Source organism: Calidris pugnax, unplaced genomic scaffold (assembly GCF_001431845.1).
Source record: "Calidris pugnax isolate Ruff unplaced genomic scaffold, ASM143184v1 scaffold9, whole genome shotgun sequence".
NCBI lineage: Eukaryota > Metazoa > Chordata > Aves > Charadriiformes > Scolopacidae > Calidris > Calidris pugnax.
The window spans coordinates 5,825,934-5,838,520 of NW_015090778.1; the positions used below are offsets into that span (position 1 = coordinate 5,825,934).

The 12,587-nt window shown below is 47.2% G+C and overlaps 1 protein-coding gene across 3 annotated transcripts in view; it reads right to left on the reverse strand.

Annotated features, from left to right (window-relative positions):
• The window catches only part of PRPSAP1 (phosphoribosyl pyrophosphate synthetase-associated protein 1), a 29,811-nt gene that overhangs the window by 16,809 nt on the left and 415 nt on the right, over positions 1-12,587 (reverse strand). For 2 of the 3 annotated variants that reach the window (XM_014953102.1, XM_014953110.1), the window contains exons 2-4: positions 11,762-11,873; positions 3,070-3,122; positions 1,458-1,524 (exon numbers count right to left, since the gene is read on the reverse strand). In XM_014953102.1, coding sequence (XP_014808588.1) covers positions 1,458-1,524; positions 3,070-3,122; positions 11,762-11,844 — 203 coding nt within the window. In that variant the 5' untranslated portion in view covers positions 11,845-11,873. Of the gene's footprint in view, positions 1-1,457; positions 1,525-3,069; positions 3,123-11,761; positions 12,048-12,587 lie in introns of those variants that run through there. The other variant, XM_014953095.1, reaches the window with a different exon arrangement.

Below are 12,587 nucleotides of genomic sequence, written 5' to 3' on the forward strand. Positions count from 1 at the left end.
ACTCCTCACCCGGAGGGACTTGAACATTCTGGCTAAAAAGGATCCATTTCTTGCCCCATAACATTGAATTGAGTTTACGGAAAAACAAAGGGATCAACAAGTTAAAAGCAGGGGAGGTTTTCCCCTCCCAAAACTATTGCTGTCCCTAATGCTCTGAGTTATCCTCTCCAAATACCTTATCTGTCTCATGTTTACACAGCTCTCGGTTACAAGTTATTTCAGAGACAGCTCTCATGAGGGACAGAATAATGGCACTATTCACCCAAAACATAATCCTGCATCTGCGGATTTTCATCTCGTGGAGTTTTTGTTGCTCCCTGAGGGAGGAAACACTTGGAGCATCTCTCCTCTGGAGAGAGATAAGCTCTAGGAAAACATCTCAGTCTGCAAGAGGAACTTCAGAAACAAGCACACTAATCTTGTAGTCCTACTGATTTCTTTAACACCAGGCCAAGACTATAAAAGAGAAAATGAACTTGAATTCTCACTGGGCTCCATTCCTTTGGCAAGCAAGTTAAAATTCCGTTTCAAGGGTATTCTGCTCCCCGCTTGAGCTCTGGTACTTATCAGTTCTTGTGATCTTCAATATCTGAGCAGAATTTGGTAACTTGGAAAAAGCTGTTAGAGCAGGAATATCCTTGTTTTGCTAATTGTGCAAAAGGTATCCTGTCAATACCTCATCTCTGACAACAGCACCTGCCCTACTCATAGTTGGGTCATTTTGCAATTATCAACAAAAATCAATTTGTATGTGGGCTCCCTTCCCACCACACCAGTGCTATCTCACTACACTCTTCCTCAGCCAGCAAACAGCAAGGCTCCTGGGGTCAGCAACTGGTTTTCCAGCCCCTGGTTACTCACAGCACTTCTTCCTCTTACTCCACGGTTAGAACAGCCCGAAATAAAAAACAAAATTGCCCACTAAAAGCCCCAACATCATCAAGAACTATAAAAGTACAGGGGGGAAGCTAGGGCCTTCCACCTGAGCTCAGTTTCACATCACTACAGTGAAAGGGGAAAGAGTAACCCAGGCTGTAATGAAAGCAATAGGTGCTGTTTGTTGCTGGCTCTGCTGCTTGGTAATTGGAAGGCAGAAGAAATTACACATCCCAAAATGGAAATGCCAGTCAAATCACCAAGCAACTGAGCCTGCAAGGGCACCAATACACAGACCAGGGGTGTTTCACTTGAAGCCATCAGTCATACTTGCTCTTGCCTCAAGCGACACACGCTATTTGATGGGAAGCCTCTCACTTTGCTGTGGCGCAAGCGATCCTCTGGGAATTTTAACAGCTTAACACTATGTGGTGTCTTAAACGTGGAGTCAAAGCAATGTCAACACAGGAAACAGACTGGTTATCCTGCTGGCCAACGGAGAGCAAACCTATCAAACAATCTGCTGAACCAGAAATTGAAGGCGTTATCACAGCTGTAAAACTGAGCCAGGAGCCCCTTACCTGGGGATTGTCTGTATGATGAAGATATCCTGTCCCCGGACAGATTCTTTTATTTCAACTCTTGTTTCTGAAGAGGATTGAAAACACAGTCAGTTTTGTTTCCAAACATCAGATTTATGGATTAGAGATTAACAGGCAGATAAACCAAGGGAATTTTCCAAAGGCTGGCCCCCGGAAGTGAGAAGCTGGCATGACACACCAGTGAGTTAGTTGTATTTACAATGCAAAACCAGGCTGAATAGCTGTTCTCTTACACGTAGAAGACAATTACCTAATTCTCAATGAGAGACCCTTTTCACTTCTCCATGCTGAGTGCTGAAAGCTGTCAATGCCACATTCATTAGTGAACAATGAACCACCCAAAGCAGAACAACCTTTAGTACTTACCATGAAGTTTAACTTGGCTCTTTTGCCAATTACAGTGGGGTCAGCTCCATGCAGGCTGGATAGCCCAAGGCAACACCAAGTTCAGAGGGAGAACTCCCCAATTTTGCTACCAAGGTCAAGACATTTCAACACTGACAGGAGCTGGAAACCTGGGTCTCTGCTGAACACAATTCCTACAGTTCCAGGCTCAAATGCAAAAGCTGAGCCCCAAAGCAGCTCTGCAAAGGCAAAGCAATGACACCAGATTCCCCGTCGTGCCCGTCTCAGCCACTCATTTCCCACAGTCATCAACTAGAGGGCAGGGACAAGCAAAAGGAGAGAAATATCAACCCAGCTACCAAATTCAAAGTCTAATTGCCTGGGCACTGGCAGTAACCTTAAGGGGCTCTGCTGAAAGCAGACCGATTTGCTGTGCAGTGATGAAGAACGACTTCAGCCCTCGTAGCAAGCTCCCTGATTTAAAACTAACTCCAAAGGGCAGCAAGTTCTCAGTAGCGTGAACGTTAACTGCCAACCCAACCATAACCACAGCAGCTCACACACCCCGTGGCCCCCTCTGGCTCTAAGGGCAGCAGCACTATCATAAACAAATTCTCACACCCAGTCAGCACCTTTTCCATCCCCTCCTCTGGCCTGTACCAGCTCTCTGGTTCCAGCCTCTCTGCAAATAAGGTCTTCAAATGGTAAATGACTCTTAGCCACTGAACTCTGCTAGCCAATATCCTTCTGGTTTAGCCCAGCATCTGAAAACAGATGCTACAATTAAAGAGATGAAGGCAAGCTTCAAGATGCACAGCCCTGAATTCACACTCTTTAAAGGCAGGTCCTTGCCAGGGCAGCTGTGAACTGCCTGTGGCAGGGGAGGCCAGGAAGAAGGGGGTAATTTAAAAGTTTACAAGGCAGACACTTAGAAAGCAGGCCATTACTTTTAAATCTGGGAGACGTTTTGCTAACCACAAGAGCACATAAGCTTTTCTAGCAGCTAACACCTGAGGCAGGGCTCTGCCTTGGAAAAGGGCACAGGCAGACAAATGAGATAACAGGGAAAATAAAGAACACGTTTAATTGCTTCATCCAAGGTCAGACACAGAGGCTTAGCACCACCAGGAGCAGCAGCAACACCACAGCTAATCACTGCACTTATTAGACAGGTTTGGTTGATGGAGTTAGCTAGTATTTTCAAGATTACTTCAAAACAGTTGCAAATAGTAAGGATTTCTCTTACCTCCATTGGTTTCCTGGTACACCACAGATTTCCCCAGCTCAGCACCAAGACGCCTGGAGAAAAAAAGAAAAGGGAAATTAAAAATGGAGGAACACAGCAGTTTGTGATCCAAAGCAGAGACTGGGCCAACTACTACACACCAACAAAATGCACAGCACAGCCTAACGGAGCTGAGTGCACCACCCAGGCTGCAGAACCACTTCCCCAGGGTCTCCTTTCCCCCAGGGTCCTGGGCCACCCTGCTCTGCAGCAGGTCAATGCCCTACTTGGAAGATCCAGGCCTTGTATGACTGACCAGAGGCCGTGTCTCCTGAGTCACAGCAAAGGAGATCTTGCCTGGCCTGTGAAACACCACCTTAGGCAGATCTGTTGTGGAACTAAACATTAATGATTTACTCAGATTTGGTTAATGGCAACTGAGTCACTTTTTTTGACTCCCACATCTTTTTCTTTCTTCCCCCTCCCCCCTTTCCTTCTGCAATAACTCAGTTGATTGAAGAGATCTTAACTTCATTTTCTGATTTTTTTTTTCCAAATTACTTCTTGCTCTTCTCAAATATCAAACCTACACCACTCATCACAACAAAGATTACAGTCACTCACTTTTTCTTTTTTCCCCCCAGTTTCACATATAATAAAGATTCATTTTGAAGAGCATTTCAAAAGGCTCCAAAAGGCAGATATTTTTTTTTTTCACCCCACAGGTGACAGCTCTGTATTTAACAATTTCTGTATTGACAAGTAATCCATTAGTAAGTATTTAGGGGCACGTGCACTGTAAGGGTGAGCCTCTGCTGAGAGACACTTGGGATGGGTGTGTTGCTGCAACCCAGCTGCCTGGAGCACAGGGCAATCCCTCCTCTGGGCTCTGCTCGGGGCCATGCCCACATGCTGCATTAGGAAACGGTTTATGCCTGCAAAATACCTTTGTTCAACACGTTGATTATGGTGTTAGTTTCCTCTCTGCACATATACTGTATTTACCTGGACACACGCCAAAGTTTTGCAAATCAGGACTAACCCTAAATAAAAAGCCCACATCTGTCTCTGGCTCTACAGCCTTCAGCAGTTCGGTCTCTCTCCATCTCCACAGACTCAGCCTTGTACTTCAATTGTCACTAAGATTTGTTTTTTTCAGAAGTAATGAGCGAGACAGCCCATCACTGACCTGCTGCTGGCCCACCAGCAACTGCTGGCCTGGGCTATCAGCCCACAAGCTGGAGGTCTCAGCCAGAAGCTGGCCTGGAAAGCGTGCCTGGGACAGCTGCGATAACAGATACTCAAATGCAACGAGATCTATTTGCTTAGCTAACTACAAAGCACGTATTTGGCACACACACGTTCCCGATCGTGTGTCTGGCAGCACGTTTTGCCATGGCTGGGGCTGGTGAGTAATCTCTCACATCGAGATGGTAACCAGCCCAACTTGGGTACCAACTGCAGCATCGCCCAGGGACGGTGCAGTCCAGAGCAGGCAAACCACCCAAATCTTTAATTTGGCTTCTCTCATCAGCCCCGCTGAGTTAAAATTTGCGGCTGCAATACAAAGGCATCCTCAGTACCTTCAGTATCTTCAAAAATGAGCTGGCAGCTGGTCAGGCAAAGGCAAGCCTGGGGATCCCAGGGATAGACACACAGTAAAGGTGAATTTTGCAGGTGAGATCCATCAAGCTCTCACTGCCCACCACGATCCCACTGTCTTTCCGATGACAGTCAGGCATGTGCAACCACTGAGCCCAATCACTGCCAAGGCATCCAAGTCGAAACAAGCTCAAGTATCAGACACACACACAAAACAAACCAGTGTGTGTCTGTGGAAACGCTTAATGACTCACCCTTGTTCCTCCACAACTGCATGGCAAGTCTTGCAAGCTCTGTTTGGAGGCACGTGCACCCTGACTTCACTGCAGACAGCACGTTCCTACCTCACTACTGGAAAAAAAACATCCATTAACAAGACTGTGCAAGCACCCTTAGTCAACCCTGCACCTCATGGAAGGAGGGAAAGCTTCTAAAACAGTCCAGCTGGATGCATGTCAGCAAAACACTCCTTGGAGGGTGACACTTCCAGTGCCAAGAGGTGGCAAACAAACACAGGAGAGTTTTGAGACGCTCTGCGAGGATGTAGCTGGCAAGAAGAAACCAGAGGCCAGTGGTCCCCTATTCAGATTGTCCTACAGTTTCTGTGCTGCTGAAACAATGAATTGGAAAGGCAAGTTTATATCCCAGTGGAAAGAGGGACACTAAACAACTCAGCTTGTCAAACCCGGGTGCAGACAGCAGCAGCAGAGACAGTAAGCAGCTGCCAAGTCAAAGGGAAGAGCAGCAGTAGATTGCTCTGGTCAGACAATAAATCCCATCTCTGCTCCAACTGTTGACTGCAAGTAAACAAGAGGGGAGGCAATGGAAAGGATACGAGATAAAACTGCCCATAAAAGTCATACATCAACCCCCACAAGTGCAGGCATGGCAGAGGGACCGACGGGCAGCTCCACCAAAGCAGCTGAGGTATGTTTACCCAGGGGCACTCCTTCCACCAAACCCCTTTCTGAACGATTTGCCGAGACTTCAGCCAGTGCAGGAGCCTGATAAAACCTCCATTTAGCTAAGGCTATTAAAGAGGTGACTGTTTGCACAGCTCCTGTCATAAAACACCAAATTCCACAGGACTAGAGTCAAAAGGAAGATTTACACAAAAGTCAAGGGCAGAACATAGCCTAATTCACCACACAGCCTGGGAGCACCCATTTGTAACAGAGTTCAAAGATAAATTCTCCTTTCCCATCACCTCTTCCTTCTTTCTCTTCCATCCCAAACCCTTTTCTCTCCAAATCCTCTCCGCATGGACCCATCAGTTGTTACTTTAGGTGACAAGAGGGATTAAACTGACAGCAAGAACTCTGCTTGCATTTGGCTCCAGACTAACAGCATAACCCCGTGAACAGGGGTTATCACAATTACTGGCTCACTCGTCTGCAGACACGGGCAGATCTACACCAGGAAAGTGAAGGTGTCACTACAGGTAACCCAAAGCACACACACCCCCAGAGAGATACAGCTGTTTCTGAGAAAAATAATATTTTAGGTCCTGGAGATGTGATTTATCTCCAAGCAAAATGAGCTCCATCAACAAAAGCCCTGCTGTGTGGTGTGGTGGGGAGGGTGGGGGCTTTTAACAACACTGAAGTGTTGAAGTCTGGAGAATGGTAAGGCTGATTTTACAGCATTTCCAGAAATCTCACTTGCTAACCAGCACTAAGCGGACATCAGAGCAGGAGTTCACTGCTGGAAGCTCCCTTCTCCATCCAGGAGAGAGACAGAAACTCAGTTTGGCATTGTTTTTGTTTTTTAAAAGCAGTAGTCTTCAGAACTGGGATCTGTTAAAGAGGCCATGTACATACAGTCCAGTGCCAAGCCCAGTGCCGAGGACTGGACACAGCAGGATCAAGCTCCCAGTTTTAAAAGTTTTTAACATCATCGCAGTGTAAACTTTTCCTGTTTGACCACTGATGGGGAAAGCCCTGGTCCTTGCTCTGCTCTGCCATCCTCACATCAGCTCCATCACAAAACCCACTCCTCTTGGACCTGGTAGCATCTAAGAGAAAAATTCTCTTTATGGCTTTAAAAATCCTTCTCAGACCAATAGGCCAGAAAAAAATTTATATTGATCTGGAATATCTCTTTCTGTAAACATTGCCCAGGAAAGATGGTCTAACTTTCTGCAGTCTCAACAAATGCCAAAAGTATATTAAGTTGTGGATACAAGTGTGTTTATAAAATCCATCTCAAATTCACAGCCTAAATGCGAGCAGCTCAGAAGTCACCTATAGTTTAATGCAGAAGTGACAACACTGCAGTATTTTAGGAAACACTATTGGGTTGTACTTTAAAATGCTCCTCTGAAGACTGTCAAAAACCACTGAACCAGGCTCCAGAGACAAAGGACAGTCTGTTAACACAGACTTGACTTTTAGCTGAATCAAAATTCCAGAGGCAAGTGCACTTGCAGTATTTCATGCCATCAAAGCACATTTCAGTAGTGCTGGGAAGGGCTCTCAGCCCAGGCTGCATTTCCTTCTCCCACTTTGTGACAAGCACCTAAAAGATATTTGTAAAGTTATCTCTGAAGGAAGCTTCCAGGCAGCTCACAGCGCAACCATTCAATTTGAAGAGAAATCTGCACACAGACAAAGTCCTTGACTGTGATATGATTTTATTTTGGCAATATCCTCTTCATTACAAACACTTTCACTGGTCTCAGCTCTGCAAATACCCAAATCTCCCCACACCTGCAGACTCCAGAAGGAGCTGGAGCTGACAGCAGAGGATCTGCTCCGTGCTCGACTGTGGCCAAAGCAAGCCACGGCCTGACTTTGAATTGCCTTTCAAACTCAGGCAAATCTTTATTTAAAGCTCAGTCATCTGGCCCAGCCAGCACAGTGGCAGCTCTACGGTGATTTCCTAATCCTCCACTTCAAGAACAAGCCAGGGAAGGGAAAGGAAGCTGCAGTTTCCTGGATACAAGGCAATATCTTTGTTCTAATATCCGTCTAACTACCCGAGCCTCCATTTATCCAGCACAACTGGATACTTGAAGTCCCTGCTGTTCATCTGCCACTAGTACCCAGGGCCACCCAGCACTTGTATCATTTATTCCAGCCACACCAAAGCCCTGCAGCTGAATTACCAGCAAATACCAGGCAGATTTTCCTCTGCTCCCACCAGTCTGTTCCTCGTGAAGGAACTTCCCCAAACCCCATCACCAGCCAGCACAGAGCCACCACACAAAGCCAATCTGTTCAGCCACGTTACATGCTCCATCTAAGCTGCACAGAAAATCTGAAAGCCCAACTGCTCCATGTTCATCCTGCTCCAACACCGTTCCCCACCTGTAGCCCTCCCCAACCACACTACTTTTCAGCTGGCTATTCTTTTCCCTTTCCAAAATTCTTTGATGCAGTTTCATCCTGCAATACCCATTAGCCTCCTGCCACAATGCTGCATCTTCCGAGATGGAGGAGAGTTGGTGCCACCTCCTCTCCTCCCATAGCACCACACAACAGCTCCTTCCAGAAGGCAAGAACAGGGTTTGGAAATGAGGGAAAACAGCATCACAAGGTTACTGTGATCTGACACCCCTGTGCCACCCTCTCACATGCTGGAAATGTGACTTAATGAGGAAGGCTCATTACTCTTCCTCCATCCCATCAGAAACTCTCCTTCAGCTGAGGGAGGTCACTGTGAGCCCTCTGAACATACTGTCTCTCCCAAAAGCAGGGCTCACCCCACACTCATTCACAGAAAACACCACCCCAGTTTTAGTGTTGTGTTCCCAGCTCCCTCTGACCAGAGATCAGAACACAAGTCTCCATCTTTTCCTCATTACTCCATGTTGTTCAGGCTCACAGCACTGTCTTTATCTTTAGATCATCGACATTTTCCGTGCTGCAAACCAAATGAACGTCTGGAATACTCACATCCACAGCCTGCAGTGAGTTTATGACAGTATCACGTCCCACGTAACGCAGACCCACAGAAGCACTGGGGAGGCATTAGCAAGCTTCAATCAGCATTTCCCCCCAACCCAGACACACAAGCAGGGAGTGGAATGTATCATTTGTACCCTCTGTGCCAAACACTGCAGTCAGAGGGAGATCTAAACCCCTCTGTTGGACTCCAGAGATTAAAAGGACTTGCTAGACCTCCCTCCCCCCAGCAGCACACAAGGCCCATTAGGGATCAGCACTGGTCACAGAAATTATCTTTCTCCCCTGCAAATGCAGCTTGTAATCAGGTGCCAACTGTCCTAATTACAACAGGAGCTTTCTTTCCATCTGGGAAAGAATTTAAAAAAAAAATATAAAAACCATCCCTCTCAATTTATAAGACACAAGTAAACAACAAAAAACCCATCCCTCTCAATTTATAAGACACAAGTAAACAGATGGCTTTATTTATGTTTCAGTGGTCCTGAATCTAAGGTGCATCTTTCTTACTTAAAGTTTCACAAGATATTTGTTTTTTAAAAGCCAGCACCATCTCCTCTTCCTGGCAGATGCTAACATAAACAAAAGCTCTGAAAACTCAAAGCGAAAGCTAAAGTAACCATTTAGTCACTCATCCTACATCCAGAGAAGAACACGTAACGGGAAACCGTGACGATCGGAAGCGCACCAGAATGCCTGAACTCAAAGCCTGAACTGAAAGCAACTCTGGAATTTGTGCATTAAGTGACCCGAGGAGATGGAACAGCTTTCAGATCTCTGGTTTATACCACGCTGCTCCTCCCCAGGCTTGGGATTTTAGAACAGGATAAGCCAGGACTCCTCAAGTGTTGATTTTAACATCAATCACACCTACAGGCAAAGAGCAAGAGAGCCTGGATGGACAAGTGTCTCAAGGGGCCCTACTCCTAATATTGCGTGTTGTTTTAAAGTTCTTTTACTACTTATACTAAAGGTCATAAAAAAACTTTAAAAAGAACGCACAATATTAGAGGACAGACTCACCCTTATGTGACTGCTCCAACTCTATTAAAAGGCGCAACTGACCTCCCCAGCAAAGAACAGGCTGGGATGTGACCCAGGGAAAGCCAGCAGTCACGCAGCTTTTGCAACCTGAAAAAACAAGGGATGTATTACAAACACGTCGAAACAGCCCCTCAGCCCCTAAGGGAAGCGAGTGCAAAACCACCGCTCAGGATGCTGAAAATACCTTTATTTTTGGGAGACTTTTTACTGCGGGCAAATCCTTACTATTTACAGTTCCAGGTTTTGCACCTCCCTCCAACAAAACCTCATCTGCCTCATTATGTACCATAATGGTACAAACCTTTCCATTTCAGAGGGGGCACCGCTCCCATTTCACAGACAGCAAAGCTACATGTCCTTAAGTCTCTGTTTAAACAGGAGCTGTGGATCACACTCCTGTGTTCATACCACCACCGGAGCATCTGACTTCCTCGCTGAATGTTAGAGCCAAGGCCAAAAGCCCACATCCCCTCTATTAGAAGTTTACTTCATGAAGGACAACCAGGAGGTCACTCTCTGGATCCTGCTGTCATTCAGCCCTGGAGCATCACTGGGAACCCTGCAGAGGGTTACAGCAGCACGTCACACAGCCAGCTGCGTGTGCCATGGCCCGGGGAACCCTGCTCCCTGTCTCTTCTCATTACGTCTTTAAAAAAAAAAAAAGTGAGTTATTTTTAAGACAACGAGCAGAGAAAAAAGATTGCCTGTTTGCTCTTTCAGTCCTGAGAACTCAGAGCTCATCCCCAGGGGACTTCTGTTATGTTCTGTGTTGACGCAACAAGACAAGTCATGTAAAGCCATGTCCCATCTGTTGCAGCAAAACTTACTTTTTTATACAGAGAGACTTTATTTTCAGAGTTGTGTCCATGAAAGGAAAGCGATACCAAACTGACCAAATATAGCAAAAATACATGCACCAAAAAAACCCCAACCCTTTCTATTCCCAAACACAAGGATTTCCCTCTCCACCTCACACCTGAAGTCCATCACTATTATCCAACACACATCCCATCAACACCAGCAATCCCAGCCAAACAGCCAAGTCAGCTTCGTGGAGATAATCTGTGCTAAGGATTGAACACAGTGTTTATCAAGCTTGCTGGATGAACAGCAAAACGTTCATGCTGTTTAAAGTGACAGCACACCTGTATTTAGTCATGTTTCCAATTTAAGAACGCCCTTGAAGACAGGAACGGGTCAGCAAGGATGCTCTCTCTGCAGCAAGCAAACAAGCACTGAGCCCTCTCAATTTTGGGAGCAGCTTCCTATGAACTGGGGCTGGGAGGAAGCAGAAAGGAAACCCAGATCCTGCTTTAGGACGACAGGTCCCCAGCACACAGATCCCAGTCTCAGAATAGCCCCTTCAGGTGGGAGTGCCCCAATTTGAACCACGCTAATTCAAAACAGAAGACCAAGTGTTGGGGGAAACTCAGTGTTTCCTCTGTGCACTGAAAGCCCCATTTTGGAGCCAGCTGTTACATCCCTCCTTCAGCAGGACCCAGCACATCCATCCCTTCCAAGTCAAGGTCAAACTCTGCCCAAATTGATGGGCTGAAAATAAAAAAAAAAAAAAAAGTCTGTCCCTAAACTAAACTCTCTCTTGCTCACATGTGCTGCCCACCTCTCCTACCCCACCAAAATCCACTGTGATTAGTGCAACTGCAGGTGCTGTACCTCGGTCCACACACAGAACACTCCCTGAGCAGTGAAGCTGATGAGCAAACAAGGTCGCCAGCCCGTTCCCTCAAAAACCAGCAGAGAAAGTTTTAAGCATCTCCCAAACCATTTAAAAAAACCCCAAAACTTTCTGAGGTTTGTTCAACCAAGTTTAACCTCCTCTCTCCCCAAAAGAAACAGCCTCTGCTGCGACCTGGCCTTTCCAGCACTGAAATGGATGTCAAAGAGACAAGAGGCAGAAAGAATTTTCATGGCTGGATGAAATTCAGTTATGGGGAGGGATGAGTCGGTGCTGAGGAGGAGGAGGAGAAGGGCAGAGCTGCTGAAGACTCTCAGTGCAAAACCCCTGCAGCACAGGTGTTCAAAGCTTTGGCTCGGGAAGGCGGGAGGACACCAAAAGCCCCTCCAGCCGCTTTGAAGAAAGCCTGCCTGCACTGAGGAGCTCTATGGGGGGAGGAAAGAAACTTGAAAGAGAGGGAACTTACTCCGTGATCCTCTTCGCCAGCTCCGTGCAGGCTGCCGTGGAGTTGGCCGAGAAGACCCGGTAGCCACTTCTGGCTGCGTTCATCGCCAAAGACTCATGCAACCCCCGTGGAGCTCGAAAGTGAGAAAAAACAGATTTATAAGGCAACAACAGCTTCCGTGGCATCCTTTTCTTCCTCTCCGCCACGATCACCGCCCCTTAAGGGGTGGGGAGGAGGAGGAGAAGAACAACCCTTCCGCTACCTATGGTCTCGCTAGCCCGCTCCGGTGGCAAAGTATAAAAGAGGGGGTGGAAAATATGACTATTAAAATAAAATACATCAGCAGCAGCCACCTCGGGGGAGGAAAGGGGTCTGGCGGGGGGATGGAGGGAGAAAACAGGTCTGGAGGGGTGGGGGGACTGCGAAGTGCCTGCAGAGCACCCCCTACACACACTGGGAGCTAACCCTCGGGTAACCCCAACCCGAACGCGCCCCAATGCCACCCAGAGGCACCTCTCCGCTCTGGTGGCAAAGTATAAAAGAGGGGGTGGAAAATATGACTATTAAAATAAAATACATCAGCAGCAGCCACCTCGGGGGAGGAAAGGGGTCTGGCGGGGGGATGGAGGGAGAAAACAGGTCTGGAGGGGTGGGGGGACTGCGAAGTGCCTGCAGAGCACCCCCTACACACACTGGGAGCTAACCCTCGGGTAACCCCAACCCGAACGCGCCCCAATGCCACCCAGAGGCACCTCAGCCACCAAGGGAGGGGACACCCCCCAAAATTGAGGGGGTAGCAAGGCAGAGAGGGGGTTCCCCTGGCTGGGGAAGGTGGGTATGAGCTGAG